Source organism: Mustela lutreola, chromosome 2, assembly GCF_030435805.1.
Source record: "Mustela lutreola isolate mMusLut2 chromosome 2, mMusLut2.pri, whole genome shotgun sequence".
Taxonomy (NCBI): Eukaryota; Metazoa; Chordata; class Mammalia; order Carnivora; family Mustelidae; genus Mustela; species Mustela lutreola.
Genome location: NC_081291.1, coordinates 40,884,405 through 40,901,872, shown reverse-complemented (window position 1 = coordinate 40,901,872; position 17,468 = coordinate 40,884,405). Strand labels below are relative to the sequence as shown.

The following is a 17,468-nucleotide window of genomic DNA, read 5'->3' as shown; positions in this document are numbered from 1 at the left end:
ATTTATGTATGAATAGAGAAACCACAGGTTACAAGAACTTGCAGGATGCTTTCAAAAAAGTCTTCATTTCTGAGGGCGCCCGGGTGACCCAGTCAATCATCTGTCTTCTGCTCACGTCATAATCTCCAGGTGCTGGGGTGGAGCCCTGAGTCGAGTGGGGCTCCCTGCTCAGGAGAGCGTCTGCTTCGCCCTCAGCACCTTCCTCTGCCCATGCGCACTCTTTCTCTTTCGCAAATACATAAAAACTTAGGGGAAAAAAAAGTCTTCACGTGATGGTTGGGAGTAATACTGCCTCTGGTACAAGCCATCCCTGGTGACTACCGAGGGCAGGAGACAGCTGGGCTAGCTGGCAGTGGCCACGCCCACATCTCCTACGCGTGCTATCTGTGGCATTAATTTAACCCAGAGACGGTCTGACTCTCACACTGCACATTCCTGTAGTATTTGACCCTTGGCATCAGGCAGTAATGGAAAATAGGGCTCAGAGAGTTCTACCGCAGCATGAATCTCACAGATCTCCAAGTCGCTGTTCAACCACGCCCCCTCCCCTTCCCTCCCAACCCAGGCCCCCGGCACTCTGGGCTCTGAGCAAGGAGGGGGCCAAGGTAGTCTGCTGGTTTGGAAACTAGAAAGAATTCCTTTGTGTCTGTTTGTCCTCTTCTCGAAGGAGAAGGGGGAAGACAGTTGTGAGGTTCAACCCTGGTGTCCCCAGGCCTCTTGGGCAGAGGATGGAAGAATTCAGTGTTTTCAGCTGTTCTCCTACTTCCTGGCACACTCGAGTCATTTCCTAGCCCAGAGTTCTTGTTCTATCCAAGTCCCTCGTGTTGCAAGTAAATTACTTAAGTAGATCGACTCCAGATCATTAATAATCTCCGCCGGCGTGATGCACTTGGGCTTCATTACAAGGAAGGAGTCTCACATCTATTCTTCAACCCAGCAGTTGTTTACAAGATCCGCGGTCCTGAGAGTTCTTGTCCCTGCAGGGCCGGAGCGGAGGGGCTTAGCAAAAATAGAAAAACGGCTGCCTGATCAATACTTGTGTTTTGCTCGGACAAAGAGAAACTGACATGCTCTCTGCCTCAGAGTTGGGACCTAATTGTTATTGTGCTTTGAAGTACAAGATACTGCGGGGTTAAGGGGAGGAAGCGTATGCCGGACAGGAAAGGTTCAGTGTTCATTTTGACATTTGTAAATAAATACTAAAAACATGCCTACTGAAACAGGGGAGCATCAGTCTAAGAGATTTATGCTCAGGAACGCCTATGTGAAGTGACACGAGCTTGTGAGTGTTGCTCTCCGGAGACTTGAGAAGCTCAGGAAGTTTTGCAGAGGTACAGCCCACAGAGTATGGTTTCTGTACGATCACTTTGTATCAAGCAAACCGACCGCCTGGGGAATAATACCGAACTATGAGCTGGGGACCGTTTCTGCAGTGTAGTCGCTAGACGTTACCAAACTCCCGGAACATAACATCCTAGTCCTTCTCTGTGGGGGACGGGAGGAGGACAAAGTAAATTCATGAGTTGGACTAAGAGGTTGCTTGGAATGACTTCCTTTTCTAGAAGTAAGGTTCTGGCTTCTGTTTCCTCTTGTGTAAGCTGTGCTAAAGATAGCCACGTTGAATTAGCGGATTGGATGCTGCATCCAGGATTCTTGCCAATGGTACAAAGTTGTGACCCACCGCTAACGAGCTGTGTGGGCTCATGTGGTGAATCGGCAGCTGTTAGGGGAGGGAGATGAGCATAACGTTGGCTCTGCCGGCTTCCCGGACTGTGTTGAGGGAAGTGTTAAGTGGTAGCTTGGGGTCAGTCCTGCGGTGGACTGTGGACACGCTGTAAGTAAAGGCACGGGGGATGCGGTGGTGGCTCAGGCTGTACACAGTGGGAAACAGGACCGTATGAAGCTAGTGTTGGTTCCCCACGTCGGCCAGAATGCCAGCTGTCCGTGCACCAGGTTGACACCTGCCATGTCCATCTATCGCCCGGATTATCATTTACTTAATATATTAGATTGACTTTGAAAAAAAGAAAAAAAAAGCAAAGCAATTTATTTAAAAAGGAAACTTCACATCACTTCCATAAAAGCAAAGCTAATGTCACCTGACATAATAAACCCCATTAAAGCATAACAATGTAATTAATTTCTAGTTAGCTATTATTGGCTGATAAAGGCTCTGAGCCCGGAGGCTGCTCTTTTCTCTCACAGGCAAGATTAGCAGGTGATGATACCGTGTGAAAGACATTCCGGGAGGAAGCCAAGACTTCCCCACTGTGAGGTTTATCATTTGATGCCAGATCTGTATCCCTCGAAACTCACTCCCATCTTACCAGGCATTCCTTAGGAAAGAAACCTAAAACAGGGAGAGTTGGAATTCTCTGACACCATCAGGTTCTTCATTTTAGCTTGCTTCCCCGCGGGCGCAGTCTTTCCAGCTTCTGCTTGACTAAGCTGGAAATATGTTTTTCCGCAGGTCAACGGTAAAGACTTATCCAGAGCGACCCATGACCAGGCTGTGGAAGCTTTCAAGACCGCCAAGGAGCCCATTGTGGTACAGGTGTTGAGGAGAACGCCTCGGACCAAAATGTTCACGCCTCCGTCAGAGTCGCAGCTGGTAGACACGGGAACCCAGACGGACATCACCTTCGAGCACATCATGGCGCTCACCAAGATGTCCTCTCCCACGCCACCTGTGCTGGATCCTTACCTCCTGCCAGAGGAGTAAGTCACATGGTCCTGTGGCACTAATCCGTTAAGCTCGGTAAAGAAGTGCAGTGACGTTGTTTTCTTCCCTTCCATGGGGTGGAAAACATGAGCGGGTCTTACAATTTTCCTCCAAGTTGCTCATGTTTAACTTTATTGTTTATAGAGGCAATCAATTGAGTCCTGCTCAAAACCGCCCTGACATATTAATTACTTTATTATAGCCCTGGAGCGGAGTTATTCAAATTATATTCTAAAAACGAAATTACTTACAAATGTCGTAAAAGTTATTTCAGACTAAAATTTAATCACCGCAAATGGCAATGTGAAGGTTTTGTGTTCTAACTAGAGGGAATGCTGATGGTTCTCTTAAACAGACAACAAAGTGAGTCGGGAGTGTAAAGAGAGCCCTGAAGGGTGTGCGTTCTGCTTTCTTGGGTCTCGTTTCAAACCTGGATCCGTGTTAATAAGCCCACACGTGCCTCATATAAATACCACATTTACCGATTAAGTAACAGCTGCGATCCGGCATCCTGAATGAATTACTTTACACATGACTCTCCTCTTACCTTACTTCCTGCCAGAGAAAGAGAGAAAGAGAGAGAGAGAGAGAGAGAGGAGCTTGGAGCCTTCAAATCAGATGAAACTGATGTTTGAACTGATAACTAGCTATAGGCAGCTGGGACAATTTACTTTATCCCCATTTTAATATAAGAAAAGTGGTGATAGCACCCAGTGTGTGGGAAGTTCTCAGCATGACATATGGTAAGCACTCAGGAGGGAGTAGAATCGTTCATTGAGTTAGTGAGATGAAACATCTAGGGAAAAAATGAAGAGCGAGAAATTTTCTGAGAGAGACCACTTCTGAGAAGATATCTGCTTTATCGTAGAGCTCATAGTGTGTGATTTTGCCTGTGTGAGGACAGGATGTCCACTTCCCCACCTGAGTCTCTCTAGGTGATGGGAGAGTCACTCCTGGGTCTCCCTGTCTTGCTCCTGCTTCTGATCATTGACGTGATGCTTTATTTCCAAGGGCATCTTTTTTTTTTTTCTTTTTTTAGTACCTAGTTTACTGGTTTATTGTAAAAGGATGTAACTCAGGAATAACCAGATGGAGGGGTTTCGTAGGGCAGGGTTTAGGGACAGGGTGTGGACCTTCTGTGCTCTCTCCATACACACTACTGGCCCTGAATCTCCATGTTCACCAATCCCTTCCTCTTGGGTTGTTCTTATGGAGGCATTACTTAGCCATGACTGATTAAATCACTGGCTGTGGAGCTTGAACTCAATCTCGAACCCCTCTCCCTTACCCAGAGTTTGGGGTGGAGGGGGATTGAAAATTCCAACCCTTTGTTTGTTTGTTTGTTTTTAATTTTTTATTTTTTCAGCGTAACAGTATTCATTATTTTTGCACCACACCCAGTGTTCCATGCAAACCGTGCCCTCTCCAATACCCACCACCTGGTTCCCCCAACCTCCTACCCCCCGCCCCTTCAAACCCCTCAGATTGTTTTTCAGAGTCCATAGTCTCTCATGGTTCACCTCCCCTTCCAATTTCCCCCAACTCCCTTCTCCTCTCCATCTCCCCTTGTCCTCCATGCTATTTGTTATGCTCCACCAATAAGTGAAACCATATGATAATTGACTTTCCCTGCTTGACTTATTTCACTCAGCATCATCTCTTCCAGTCCCGTCCATGTTGCTACAAAAGTTGGGTATTTGTCCTTTCTGATGGAGGCATAATACTGCATAGTGTATATGGACCACATCTTCCTTATCCATTCCAAGGGCATCTTATCCCTCCCAGGGCGAACATCTGGGTGCTACATGTTGGGTTTCAGATAGTAACTCAGTAGCTGGAATGAGTCCACATTCCCTGTGGTTCCTCCAGATTCCGGACGGAGGCTTGCCTTTCATCCCATGGTCTTCCCGCTGACTGTCACAGGAGCCCAGGGCTAATTCCCCAGGCCTGACAGAGTAATTTCAGCTGCAGCTGACAGTGGGGACGGGGGATGAGGGGTTCCCCTCTCTGGCATCCGTGCTCAGCGTGCACAGGAGTGTGCACAGACGACAGCCCCTCCCGTGTGGTGGGGAAGTACACAGGCACCCCTTCTCCTCAGCTGAAGTTGGCAGTGCCTGAAAGGCAGGTCTGTCTAACCTCAATGCCCAGCGCTTAGCCACACGACTCTTCTGTGGCCCCCCCATTGCTCCTGGGAAAGAATTGCCTGATTCGATGAACACAATCATTCAGCCAGTCCTTTGACTTCATAGAGCAAAACTGCCTCTCGGTATTGATGAGGGCTATGTAGCCACTCCTGCCTCTCAGATGTTGAACTGTCACCGTGATGGGCCCTTTAGAAGCCAAACCCTTAATTTCCTCTTCAGTCTAGTTAACATGACATGACTTACCCCCCAGGGGCAACTTGAGAAATGTCAGTGGAGTCCAGAGGTCAGGCCTCTCCCGGTTCTGGCCCGAAGATCAGAGCAGGGCAAGAGTGCGCATCGGGACAGAAAGGGAAGCGTTAACGTGATGCTTGAAAGCCCAGGCCTTCCGGCAGTGTCCTCAGTACTACAAGCCCCTTAAGTGCTGGCAGGATATTTACCGGATAGGTCCAGAGAACTGAAAGCCAGCCCTTGTTTAGCCATTCGTGTCTGATCTGGTATTTCAAAACTAAGTGCCCGGGAGGGAAGACCAAAGCCCATTGATGGCTGTGTTGACCTTTGAGGACAAGATGCTCTAAGCCCCCAGGCAACCGTCAGGCTGAAGCCTTCCCACCATGTCTGGCCCCTCTCAGAGCTGCTCACCGAGCCTGTACCATCCCCACTGCCTCGGCTCCTGGAGGTCCCAAAGAGGCCGTGGCTTCTGGAAACAGGTTTTCACATATGTTGTCCTAGAGAGACTCAAGCTTCCGTCCTCTGAGCAGTGGTGTGTATGCATGTCACCTCCAATACAGGTGCTTTTCACATGTGCATGTAGGTGCATTTGTTCATTCATTATGTACACGTATGTGCGTACTCAGGTTTCATGTCAAACCTACCTTGTCATGGGACAATCACAGAAGTTTGGAAAGACACTGTCCTAGATGACAGCCTCATAGTTTTTGTCCCAGCCCTTTGGACTGGACTCAGCGGCCAGCACATATCAGTGTTGCCTGAAGTCCAGCCTTTTCTCCCCAAAGACAAAATCTAACAGTGAAGCAATAAGCAGGAGAGAGGAGTGTGTCCGCTGCCTAGACACTGAGTGAGACAGGAGGCCTGTTGACTCATGGGACTAGTCGGCAAGAGGATGGTCACTGGGAGCAATAGAGGCAATCCCGCTGTCCCCTGCATCTTCTCTGAGGAGGATGGAAGTGTTTAACAGGGGAGGTCCTGTGCTGCTGGGAAGCATGGTCGGAACAGGGGGACTTGGGCAAGACAGTGAGAATAGAGGCGACATGACAGCAGGCCCGCAAGGTTGGGGGAGAATGAAAGCAGCAACTTTCAGCCACAAGCAGGCCATAAAGGTGTCTCTTCTGTTCTCAGGCATCCCTCGGCCCACGAGTACTGTGACCCCAGTGACTACATGGGCGGCATCCATCAGGAAATGGACAGGGAGGAGCTGGAGTTGGAGGTAAGGACGTCCTTGTCTCAATTTAGGAGTCGTTGCTGAGACTAACAAGGTCTCTGTGAGCACACACGTAGTTCATGGATGCTAACGAAAGAGCCACTATGGGTGGATTTCTTTCAGAAGAACCACTTTGAGTCATGCCCTTTAAAGGCATAATTCGGCTTTTCTTCCCTGCCTCTTTTTCCCCTTCTGTTCCCCTTTTAAAAGAGAACGTAACAGTCTGACCCCAAAGCAGAAATGTAGGGGTTTTCTTTAAATTAAAATCTCTTGACAGGGTAGCGAGTCCTTCTGTGGATCTGTGAACTCAGGTTCTCTCCTCTCATCAGGCTCTAAATTCCACCCGTTCTTGTAACTGCAGGGGGCTCCCGACCTTTTCTCCGCTTGAAGTCATGGCCACTTTGACTCAAAGGCAAGAATAGGTGGATAATTAGAGTGGGTGCTTGCCCACACCAACACAAAAGGCCTTACCCGATGGTTTCTAACATTGAGCTTGAAAAAAATTCGGTAATCCAAAACTCTGCTTAAGTTGAGGCCATATCTGACTTGGATATGATTCTAGATGATGTCTGAGGTCACACGGGCCTCTAAGCACTTTTAAATTTATTCTTATTCAGGTATAACTAAGATACGGTGTTGCATTAGTTTCAGGTGTCCAACAGTGTGACTTAGCAGTCTGTGGGTTACTCAGGGCCCCTCTGAAAAGTGCACTCCGTGTCCCCGTCACGTTTCACACAGTCCCCGGCCCACCTCCTCTAGTGGACCTCCGTTTACAGGGTTCCAGCTCTCATTTGTCTTTTAATCAGAGAGATGGAAAATAGAGCAAAGTCACCTTTCAAGATGTGTTTATACTTTTGGGCAAACATTGGTTCCTGTATCCCACTGTGTTTTTGAAAAATATAAGAGAGTTTTTTCAGAACTGACTTGACAGACTAGGATAATTGGGGCCCTTTTGGAAAGATTCCTGATGTCAAGGGTAGGCCCTGAGGCTCCATTGGAAGGCCAGCCAGGAAAAATCCAGTAACATTTTACTCAACCGTGGCTGCCCGCTGTGCCGTCCGGGCCATCCCACCAACACGTGTGAGGCTGACGGGTTGCTGTGAGTGGAGTAGGTTGGGGGGCAGTGACGGAGGCGGGGGGTGAGTGGAAGGTGATCGTGATCCTGGAGCTCTCCTTTACAGTTACCGAGGGGTTTTGTGCCAGAAGAGAGACAGGGATTAGTTGGCTGCTCCCTACAGCCTGACACAGACGGATCGGTGTACTTTGCATGAAAGCCATGATGGACTCACTGTTTGGAAAATTTGAATTTTCTGCTAAATGCCTATGGTCACTGTGGAACAGTGGTCATTGTGACTCAAGATTGTGGCCGTTCCTGCACACTGTCCACTGTAGACTTTTGTATTGGCCGCCCACTAATGGATGCTGTGTGAAATGTAGCCTTGTGCCTTTCCGAAAACCAGCGATTCTGCCTATTTACGATTTCTTATCTCCCCGACTTCAGGGCTAGTTCATGGAGCAGCCAGTGCCTCCCCCAGGACACTAGTTCTTAACATGTTAACTAACACACAGTGTGTGCAAATGGGGTTCCACATCAGCTGTGTTTGAGAAATGTCGAGTGAACCACAGTGAACAGATTTGGGTTCCAGAGGACTTCTCAGTCATGGATATGTTCAAGGGCATGGTAAATGTCCTATGAAGGGGAACAGATACAACAGACAAAATTACCCCAGCAATTTTTTTTTTTTTTTGATCGAACAACTTCTCTTTGGCCAACTATCTCTTAGCATTTCCTGGGTCTAGAGTTTTCTGGAATAGGGCTTTACAAGAAGAAGGTTATTTAATAATAGTTATAGGACAACACTACATTTTGATGATCAATGTAACTGTGATAAAGTCGAAGTCTTTAAAAAGCTATAAAATATCTCAGGAGCTAGATTTTCAGAGTCTGACTGACCTCTGAACAACACAGGGGTTAGGAGGGCTGACCCCCCCATGCAGTCAGAAATCCACGTCTAACAACAGACTGTCCAAAAATTTAACTAGTAGCCTACCGTTGACCAGAAGCCTTACCAATGACATAGACCGTCAGTTAACACACACTGTATCCTTATAGTCAGGTAAGCCAGAGAAAAGAAAATAAGAAAAATTACATTTTCAGTATTATATTGTATTTATCAAAAACAATCCACATGTAAGTGGACCCACATGGTTAAAACCCATGTTGTTCAAAGATTGGCTATATGGTATAGACTTGGTAAGTCATGGACACTGTTAAGCTCGACTCCATACTAGTGATCTATTTTAGTGTCTAACGCCTCAGAGAACCTGACAGAACCTAGGGTTTCTTCCTGGAAAAATGCTTATGTCTAAAAGAGCTTGTAGATGCTTTCTGGAAGGTCACAGAATTCCCACAGTTTCTGCCCCATTTGACCCATTCTGCCCTACATTTTTTTTTTTCTTGTATCTGAATACCACAAGATCACTGTTTGCTTTCTGTTCTGCTTTAACCCAACTCAACTCATTGTAACTAAGGTGAATTTATTTTAAAGGCAATGCACTATGACTGCCTCAGACAGAAAATCAGCATCAACTGCCATAAACAAAAGGTTCTACACAGTATATACAGTGGACCCCAGATAGTGTTACCAAATCCTGGTGTGCATCATTGATGGTGCCCAGTGAGGCCTTGGGGGCCTGGGGCCGGTTCGCCCCAGCGCACCTCTCTTACTCAGGAGATCAGCTAGTGTTAAAGAAGTGTTCAGACTTGCCCAGACGGTGGAGTCCATCTTCCTAAAGGTGGTAGCCTTCTCAGCATGAACAGCCTTGCTTTTGGTAGAAGCCACTCTAAAACAGTTCCTTAGAATCTTGCTTCTCCAAGTGTGGTGCCAGGACCAGCACAGCATCCCCTGGGAGATGGCAGGAAATGCAGTGTCTTGGCCCTCAGACCTGCTGAGTCAGAATCTGCATTTTTAACAAGATCCCCCGGTGCCTCAGTGCACACTCAAGTTGGAGGGGCCCCACCTAGAGGTAAAAAAGTCCCAAGTTTCCATTTGCTTGGGGGGGGGGGGGCAGCAAAGCAGCAAGGCTTTGGTTGTGCATTCCATTCTGTATAGATTTCTTTCTTTTCATGAGTAAAAACCAGAGACAAACAACCCAAGTTATTTGGAAAATCAGTTGAGTGTTTTATTTAATTTTTTTTTTGCAATGCAAACAAAGTAAAATTTGATAGTAAAAAGTGCCTGTTCCGAAAAGGTCTCTGCAATTTTCCCTGAAACCCCAGTTTCCTTTTCTTTTCTTTTTTGCTGAGTGTTTTACATTAGACCTTTGATGACTTTTACATTAGACCTTTGATTAGACCATGAGACTTTACGTCCATGATTATTTTCATTTCCACTTGCCCGTTTTCATTGATCATCTGTTACACAGAATATACTGGAGCTGGAAATGCAAAATCAGGAAGTCACCACCTTACTTGTCTTTAAGGAGCTCATGTCCCTCACAGTTCCTAAGCCCTTAGGATTATTAGACAGGAGCTCGCTATCTAAGAAAGCTAAAATATGGTCATGGGTGCATGCCAGGGGGGAAGGTTGCTTTCACTTCTGGACTTTTGTCCTTAGCTGAGATGTCACCAGGTTATTTTTGTTAAGTAAGCACACCTCACAAAGTGAACCTGGCGGTTTGGGATAAGAGGCCCATCCTGAGTCCTGTGGTGAGGGCATGGAGTCTTCTGGAAGCTCAGTGTGGCCCCTTCCCGGGAGGCACTCTCCCGTAGAGAACAGTGTACCTCCAATACTTTGCCCCGTGGCAGAGGCACGTCCTTGGACGGTAGTCTGGTCAGCTCCCAGAGGCTCAAGCGAACCTCAGTGCCAAAAACAGAGTTTGCTGAAGCAGACTGAGTTTTTAGGGAGATTGGCACGTACCTGTCATCCATGCTTCTCACCAGGTTTCATGGAGCAGTCCGCACTCTGTCTCGGCTACGTTCCATCCTCTTCCGTCCCCCGCCCCTGACTCTGGGGTTAGATTACAAAAAGAGCAGTGTGTTTTGAGTTAGGAGGTCAGCCTCAACGCACCACTCGTCGTCCGAGTTGGACGAGATCAACATCCATACCTTTTGAAAAATAACTTGTCCTGTGGATATTATATAGGAGAAAAATATATGAGTGTGTTGGGATATTATAGAAGCGAATCACAGAGAAAAACAGATGTTCTGTCTTTTAAAGCACACAAAATGATCGTATTTAGGTAAGTGTCAAATCCCTGTTATTGTGAAACTGTGTAAAGCTAAAAGGATTATACCCAAGTATGCCCAAGGGTTGAGCAGCCACATAATTACCCATAAATTTTCAGGTACTGAACACCTGCTCTAGATCTTCCTGAAGGCAATTAAGAAGGAAAATAGATGTTTGAAGAAGGCTTTTTCCTTAATCTAGCATGTTAATTTCCCAGTCGGTTTATCGGTAGCCCCCCCCCCTTCCAAGCTGTGAAACTACCCTCACCTATGTTGTGTTCTGATGATGTCATTTTGGGGTGAGAAAAGAGAAGAAAAGCTACAGCTTCAACAGGGAGACTAAAATGACCTCCAAACCTGGTTTCATCAAGTAACCGAAGTAGATCACCAGGGAATTGGGATTATGCTGGAGACGATGCAGGACACCCCAGCCAATCTATCCATTTGTCTTCAGCCTTTAAGGCGCAGCTCAAGAACTCCTCCAGGAAGCCTTCCCTGGTCAGCCCTGCCCTCATGGAGTCGGCCTCCTCACCTAGTCCCAGTACAGTCTGCACTTGCCCGTTCTTTGTGCTACCGTCTGCACACCAGGACCTTCTGCCTGCTCTGCTCTCAGCCCACAGAGCACTTGCCCAGATCCTAGCGTGGCCCCACCCGGCTCCATCTTTTGTCCACAGGTCACCTCCAGAGAAGTTTTCCAGCCACTCTGTCTAGGACATCCCTACCCCAACAGTGCCATTTCCTACTTACTGACTGGCTTCCCCACCTAGAACAGAAGTTCCATGAGAGCTGGGCTCTTGTCCAGCTCATTCATGGCTCCACTCCTCATGCCTAGGATACTCTGCACATGGCAGATGCCCCATAAATATTTGTAGAGTGGAGGAATAAATGCCTCATTACCTTATCTCCAGTGAAGGTTCTTAAAGGGAAGTGCAGCCTCTCTAGAGACAGCTCTGTGTTGCATGTAACCCACCCCACACATAGACCCATAGACAATGGAGATGATTTAAAGATGTTAGCACAGCAGTTCTGAACCGATAAGGTAGAGGTATGCCGCAGTGACCCATCTTCCTGGTGTGGGATAAGCCACTGAAATTAGTCTTTGGGATCCCCTCTGATTAAAGTGGCTGACGTTGAAACAGAAAGCTTGAATCACCCAGGTGGAATGGCCCCATTAATTCTCTTAATTGGGCTATCGTTTCAATTTCATCTGAAATGTCAGGCTTAGCAGTTCATTTTTATCCAAGAGTCCATCTAGACCAGTAAAGCAACAGGACACCAGTGGTGGGGGAGCTGTAATCCAGATAATGCTAATACATTATTCATACCAGTTTGATTAATGGTCTTCTTTGAAATCTTATCTCCATCATCACAGACAGATATGTATTGATAACCTCTAAGCTTTCAGTGATGTGCTCAGTTGGGTAAGACTCTGCCTTTAGCTTCGAGGCAGAATGCAATGTTGAGAATTTACAAGCCAGCCAGTGAGTTTGGAGAATTGTCTGCTCAGGCCCCCAAATATACCATATCTGGTTGGGAAACTGTAGAATAGCTGAGACGTTTCAGAGAAGTGAAGTGACTTTTCCAAGGCCGCCTGGCTTGCTCATGGCCCAGCCAGGATGGTTGTTCATGTGGATTTTTTTTTTTCTTTTTTCTGCCTTGGAATTGCAAGCTCCTTCATTCAGTTCTGAGGCACCTACTGTGCACACTATTTTAGGCTTTTCTTTACTTCAAAACTCATGATTCAACTATTGCCTTAATATAATCTTTTTTTTTTTTTTTTTTTTTAATTTTTTATTTTTTATAAACATATATTTTTTATAAACATATATTTTTATCCCCAGGTCTGTGAATCACCAGGTTTACACACTTCACAGCACTCACCAAATCACATACCCTCCCCAATGTCCATAATCCCACCCCCTTCTCCCCAACCCCCTCCCCCCGGCAACCCTCAGTTTGTTTTGTGAGATTAAGAGTCACTTATGGTTTGTCTCCCTCCCAATCCCATCTTGTTTCATTTATTCTTCTACCCATTTAAGCCTCCATGTTGCATCACCACTTCCTCATATCAGGGAGATCATATGATAGTTGTCTTTCTCTGCTTGACTTATTTCGCTAAGCATGATACGCTTTAGTTCCATCCACGTTGTTGCAAATGGCAAGATTTCATTTCTTTTGATGGCTGCATAGTATTCCATTGTGTATATATACCACATCTTCTTGATCCATTCATCTGTTGATGGACATCTAGGTTCTTTCCATAGTTTGGCTATTGTGGACATTGCTGCTATAAACATTCGGGTGCATGTGTCCCTTTGGATCACTACATTTGTATCTTTAGGGTAAATACCCAATAGTGCAATTGCTGGGTCATAGGGCAGTTCTATTTTCAACATTTTGAGGAACCTCCATGCTGTTTTCCAGAGTGGCTGCACCAGCTTGCATTCCCACCAACAGTGTAGGAGGGTTCCCCTTTCTCCGCATCCTCGCCAGCATCTGTCATTTCCTGACTTGTTGATTTTAGCCATTCTGACTGGTGTGAGGTGATATCTCATTGTGGTTTTGATTTGTATTTCCCTGATGCCGAGTGATATGGAGCACTTTTTCATGTGTCTGTTCGCCATCTGGATGTCTTCTTTGCAGAAATGTCTGTTCATGTCTTCTGCCCATTTCTTGATTGGATTATTTGTTCTTTGGGTGTTGAGTTTGCTAAGTTCTTTATAGATTCTGGACACTAGTGCTTTATCTGATATGTCGTTTGCAAATATCTTCTCCCATTCTGTCAGTTGTTTTTTGATTTTGTTAACTGTTTCCTTTGCTGTGCAAAAGCTTTTGATCTTGATGAAATCCCAGTAGTTCATTTTTTCCCTTGCTTCCCTTGCCTTTTGCGTTGTTCCTAGGAAGATGTTGCTGCGGCAGAGGTCGAAGAGGTTGCTGCCCGTGTTCTCCTCAAGGATTTTGATGGATTCCTTTCGTACATTGAGGTCCTTCATCCATTTTGAGTCTATTTTTGTGTGTGGTGTAAGGAAATGGTCCAATTTCATTTTTCTGCATGTGGCTGTCCAATTTTCCCAGCACCATTTATTGAAAAGGCTGTCTTTTTTCCATTGGACATTCTTTCCTGCTTTGTCGAAGATTAGTTGACCATAGAGTTGAGGGTCTATTTCTGGGCTCTCTATTCTGTTCCATTGATCTATGTGTCTGTTTTTGTGCCAGTACCATGCTGTCTTGATGATGACAGCTTTGTAATAGAGCTTGAAGTCCGGAATTGTGATGCCACCAACGTTGGCTTTCTTTTTCAATATCCCTTTGGCTATTCGAGGTCTTTTCTGGTTCCATATAAATTTTAGAATTATTTGTTCCATTTCTTTGAAAAAGATGGATGGTACTTTGATAGGAATTGCATTAAATGTGTAGATTGCTTTAGGTAGCATAGACATTTTCACAATATTTATTCTTCCAATCCAGGAGCATGGAACATTTTTCCATTTCTTTGTGTCTTCCTCAATTTCTTTCATGAGTACTTTATAGTTTTCTGAGTATAGATTCTGTGTCTCTTTGGTTAGGTTTATTCCTAGGTATCTTATGGTTTTGGATGCAATTGTAAATGGGATTGACTCCTTAATATCTCTTTCTTCTGTCTTGCTGTTGGTGTAGAGAAATGCAACTGATTTCTGTGCATTGATTATATATCCTGACACTTTACTGAATTCCTGTATAAGTTTTAGCAGTTTTGGAGTGGAGTCTTTTGGGTTTTCCACATATAGTAACATATCATCTGCGAAGAGTGATAATTTGACTTCTTCTTTGCCGATTTGGATGCCTTTAATTTCCTTTTGTTGTCTGATTGCTGAGGCTAGGACCTCTAGTACGATGTTGAATAGCAGTGGTGATAATGGACATCCCTGCCGTGTTCCTGACCTTAGCGGAAAAGCTTTCAGTTTTTCTCCATTGAGAATGATATTTGCGGTGGGTTTTTCATAGATGGCTTTGATGATATTGAGGTATGTGCCCTCTATCCCTACACTTTGAAGAGTTTTGATCAGGAAGGGATGTTGTACTTTGTCAAATGCTTTTTCAGCATCTATTGAGAGTATCATATGGTTCTTGTTCTTACTTTTATTGATGTGTTGTATCACATTGACTGATTTGCGGATGTTGAACCAACCTTGTAGCCCTGGAATAAATCCCACTTGGTCGTGGTGAATAATCCTTTTAATGTACTGTTGAATCCTATTGGCTAGTATTTTGTTGAGTATTTTTGCATCTGTGTTCATCAAGGATATCGGTCTATAGCTCTCTTTTTTGGTGGGATCCTTGTCTGGTTTTGGGATCAAGGTGATGCTGGCCTCATAAAATGAGTTTGGAAGTTTTCCTTCCATTTCTATTTTTTGGAACAGTTTCAGGAGAATAGGAATTAGTTCTTCTTTAAATGTTTGGTAGAATTCCCCCGGGAAGCCGTCTGGCCCTGGGCTTTTGTTTGTTTGGAGATTTTTAATGACTGTTTCAATCTCCTTACTGGTTATGGGTCTGTTCAGGCTTTCTATTTCTTCCTGGTTCAGTTGTGGTAGTTTATATGTTTCTAGGAATGCATCCATTTCTTCCAGATTGTCAAATTTATTGCCGTAGAGTTGCTCATAGTATGTTCTTATAATAGTTTGTATTTCTTTGGTGTTAGTTGTGATCTCTCCTCTTTCATTCATGATTTTATTTATTTGGGTCCTTTCTCTTTTCTTTTTGATAAGTCGGGCCAGGGGTTTATCAATTTTATTAATTCTTTCAAAGAACCAGCTCCTAGTTTCGTTGATTTGTTCTATTGTTTTTTTGGTTTCTATTTCATTGATTTCTGCTCTGATCTTTATGATTTCTCTTCTCCTGCTGGGCTTAGGGTTTCTTTCTTGTTCTTTCTCCAGCTCCTTTAGGTGTAGGGTTAGGTTGTGTACCTGAGACCTTTCTTGTTTCTTGAGAAAGGCTTGTACCGCTATATATTTTCCTCTCAGGACTGCCTTTGTTGTGTCCCACAGATTTTGAACCGTTGTATTTTCATTATCATTTGTTTCCATGATTTTTTTCAATTCTTCTTTAATTTCCCGGTTGACCCATTCATTCTTTAGAAGGATACTGTTTAGTCTCCATGTATTTGGGTTCTTTCCAAACTTCCTTTTGTGGTTGAGTTCTAGCTTTAGAGCATTGTGGTCTGAAAATATGCAGGGAATGATCCCAATCTTTTGATACCGGTTGAGTCCTGATTTAGGACCGAGGATGTGATCTATTCTGGAGAATGTTCCATGTGCACTAGAGAAGAATGTGTATTCTGTTGCTTTGGGATGAAATATTCTGAATATATCTGTGATGTCCATCTGGTCCAGTGTGTCGTTTAAGGCCTTTATTTCCTTGCTGATCTTTTGCTTGGATGACCTGTCCATTTCAGTGAGGGGAGTGTTAAAGTCCCCTAATATTATTGTATTATTGTTGATGTGTTTCTTTGATTTTGTTATTAATTGGTTTATATAGTTGGCTGCTCCCACGTTGGGGGCATAGATATTTAAAATTGTTAGATCTTCTTGTTGGACAGACCCTTTGAGTATGATATAGTGTCCTTCCTCATCTCTTATTATAGTCTTTGGCTTAAAATCTAATTGATCTGATATAAGGATTGCCACTCCTGCTTTCTTCTGATGTCCATTAGCATGGTAAATTCTTTTCCACCCCCTCACTTTAAATCTGGAGGTGTCTTCGGGCTTAAAATGTGTTTCTTGGAGGCAACATATAGATGGGTTTTGTTTTTTTATCCATTCTGATACCCTGTGTCTTTTGACAGGGGCATTTAGCCCATTCACATTCAGGGTAACTATTGAGAGATATGAATTTAGTGCCATTGTATTGCCTGTAAGGTGACTGTTACTGTATATGGTCTCTGTTCCTTTCTGATCTACCACTTGTAGGCTCTCTCTTTGCTTAGAGGACCCCTTTCAAGATTTCCTGTAGAGCTGGTTTGGTATTTGCAAATTCTTTCAGTTGTTGTTTGTCCTGGAAGCTTTTAATCTCTCCTTCTATTTTCAATGATAGCCTAGCTGGATATAGTATTCTTGGCTGCATGTTTTTCTCGTTTAGTGCTCTGAAAATATCATGCCAGCTCTTTCTGGCCTGCCAGGTCTCTGTGGATAAGTCAGCTGCCAATCTAATATTTTTACCATTGTATGTTACAGACTTCTTTTCCCGGGCTGCTTTCAGGATTTTCTCTTTGTCATTGAGACTTGTAAATTTTACTATTAGGTGACGGGGTGTGGGCCTATTCTTATTGATTTTGAGGGGCATTCTCTGAACCTCCTGAATTTTGATGCTCGTTCCCTTTGCCATATTGGGGAAATTCTCCCCAATAATTCTCTCCAGTATACCTTCTGCTCCCCTCTCACTTTCTTCTTCTTCTGGAATCCCAATTATTCTAATGTTGTTTCGTCTTATGGTGTCACTTATTTCTCGAATTCTCCCCTCGTGGTCCAGTAGCTGTTTGTCCCTCTTTTGATCAGCTTCTTTATTCTCTGTCATTTGGTCTTCTATATCACTAATTCTTTCTTCTGCCTCATTTATCCTAGCAGTGAGAGCCTCCATTTTTGATTGCACCTCATTAATAGCTTTTTTGATTTCAACTTGGTTAGATTTTAGTTCTTTTATTTCTCCAGAAAGGGATTTTATATCTCTCGAGAGGGTTTCTCTAATATCTTCCATGCCTTTTTCGAGCCCAGCTAGAACCTTGAGAATTGTCATTCTGAACTCTAGATCTGACATATTACCGATGTCTGTATTGATTAGGTCCCTAGCCTTCGGTACTGCCTCTTGTTCTTTTTTTTGTGGTGAATTTTTACGTCTTGTCATTTTGTCCAGATAAGAGTAAATGAAGGGGCAAGTAAAATACTAAAAGGGTGGCAACAACCC

At 44.5% G+C, this 17,468-nt stretch overlaps 1 protein-coding gene across 1 annotated transcript in view; it reads left to right on the top strand.

Annotated features, from left to right (window-relative positions):
* PDZRN3 (PDZ domain containing ring finger 3) overlaps positions 1-17,468 on the top strand; it is a 246,277-nt gene that overhangs the window by 215,464 nt on the left and 13,345 nt on the right. The window contains exons 4-5 of the mRNA XM_059161514.1: positions 2,471-2,718; positions 6,223-6,310. Of these exons, the coding sequence (XP_059017497.1) occupies positions 2,471-2,718; positions 6,223-6,310 (336 nt within the window). The remainder of the gene's footprint in view (positions 1-2,470; positions 2,719-6,222; positions 6,311-17,468) is intronic.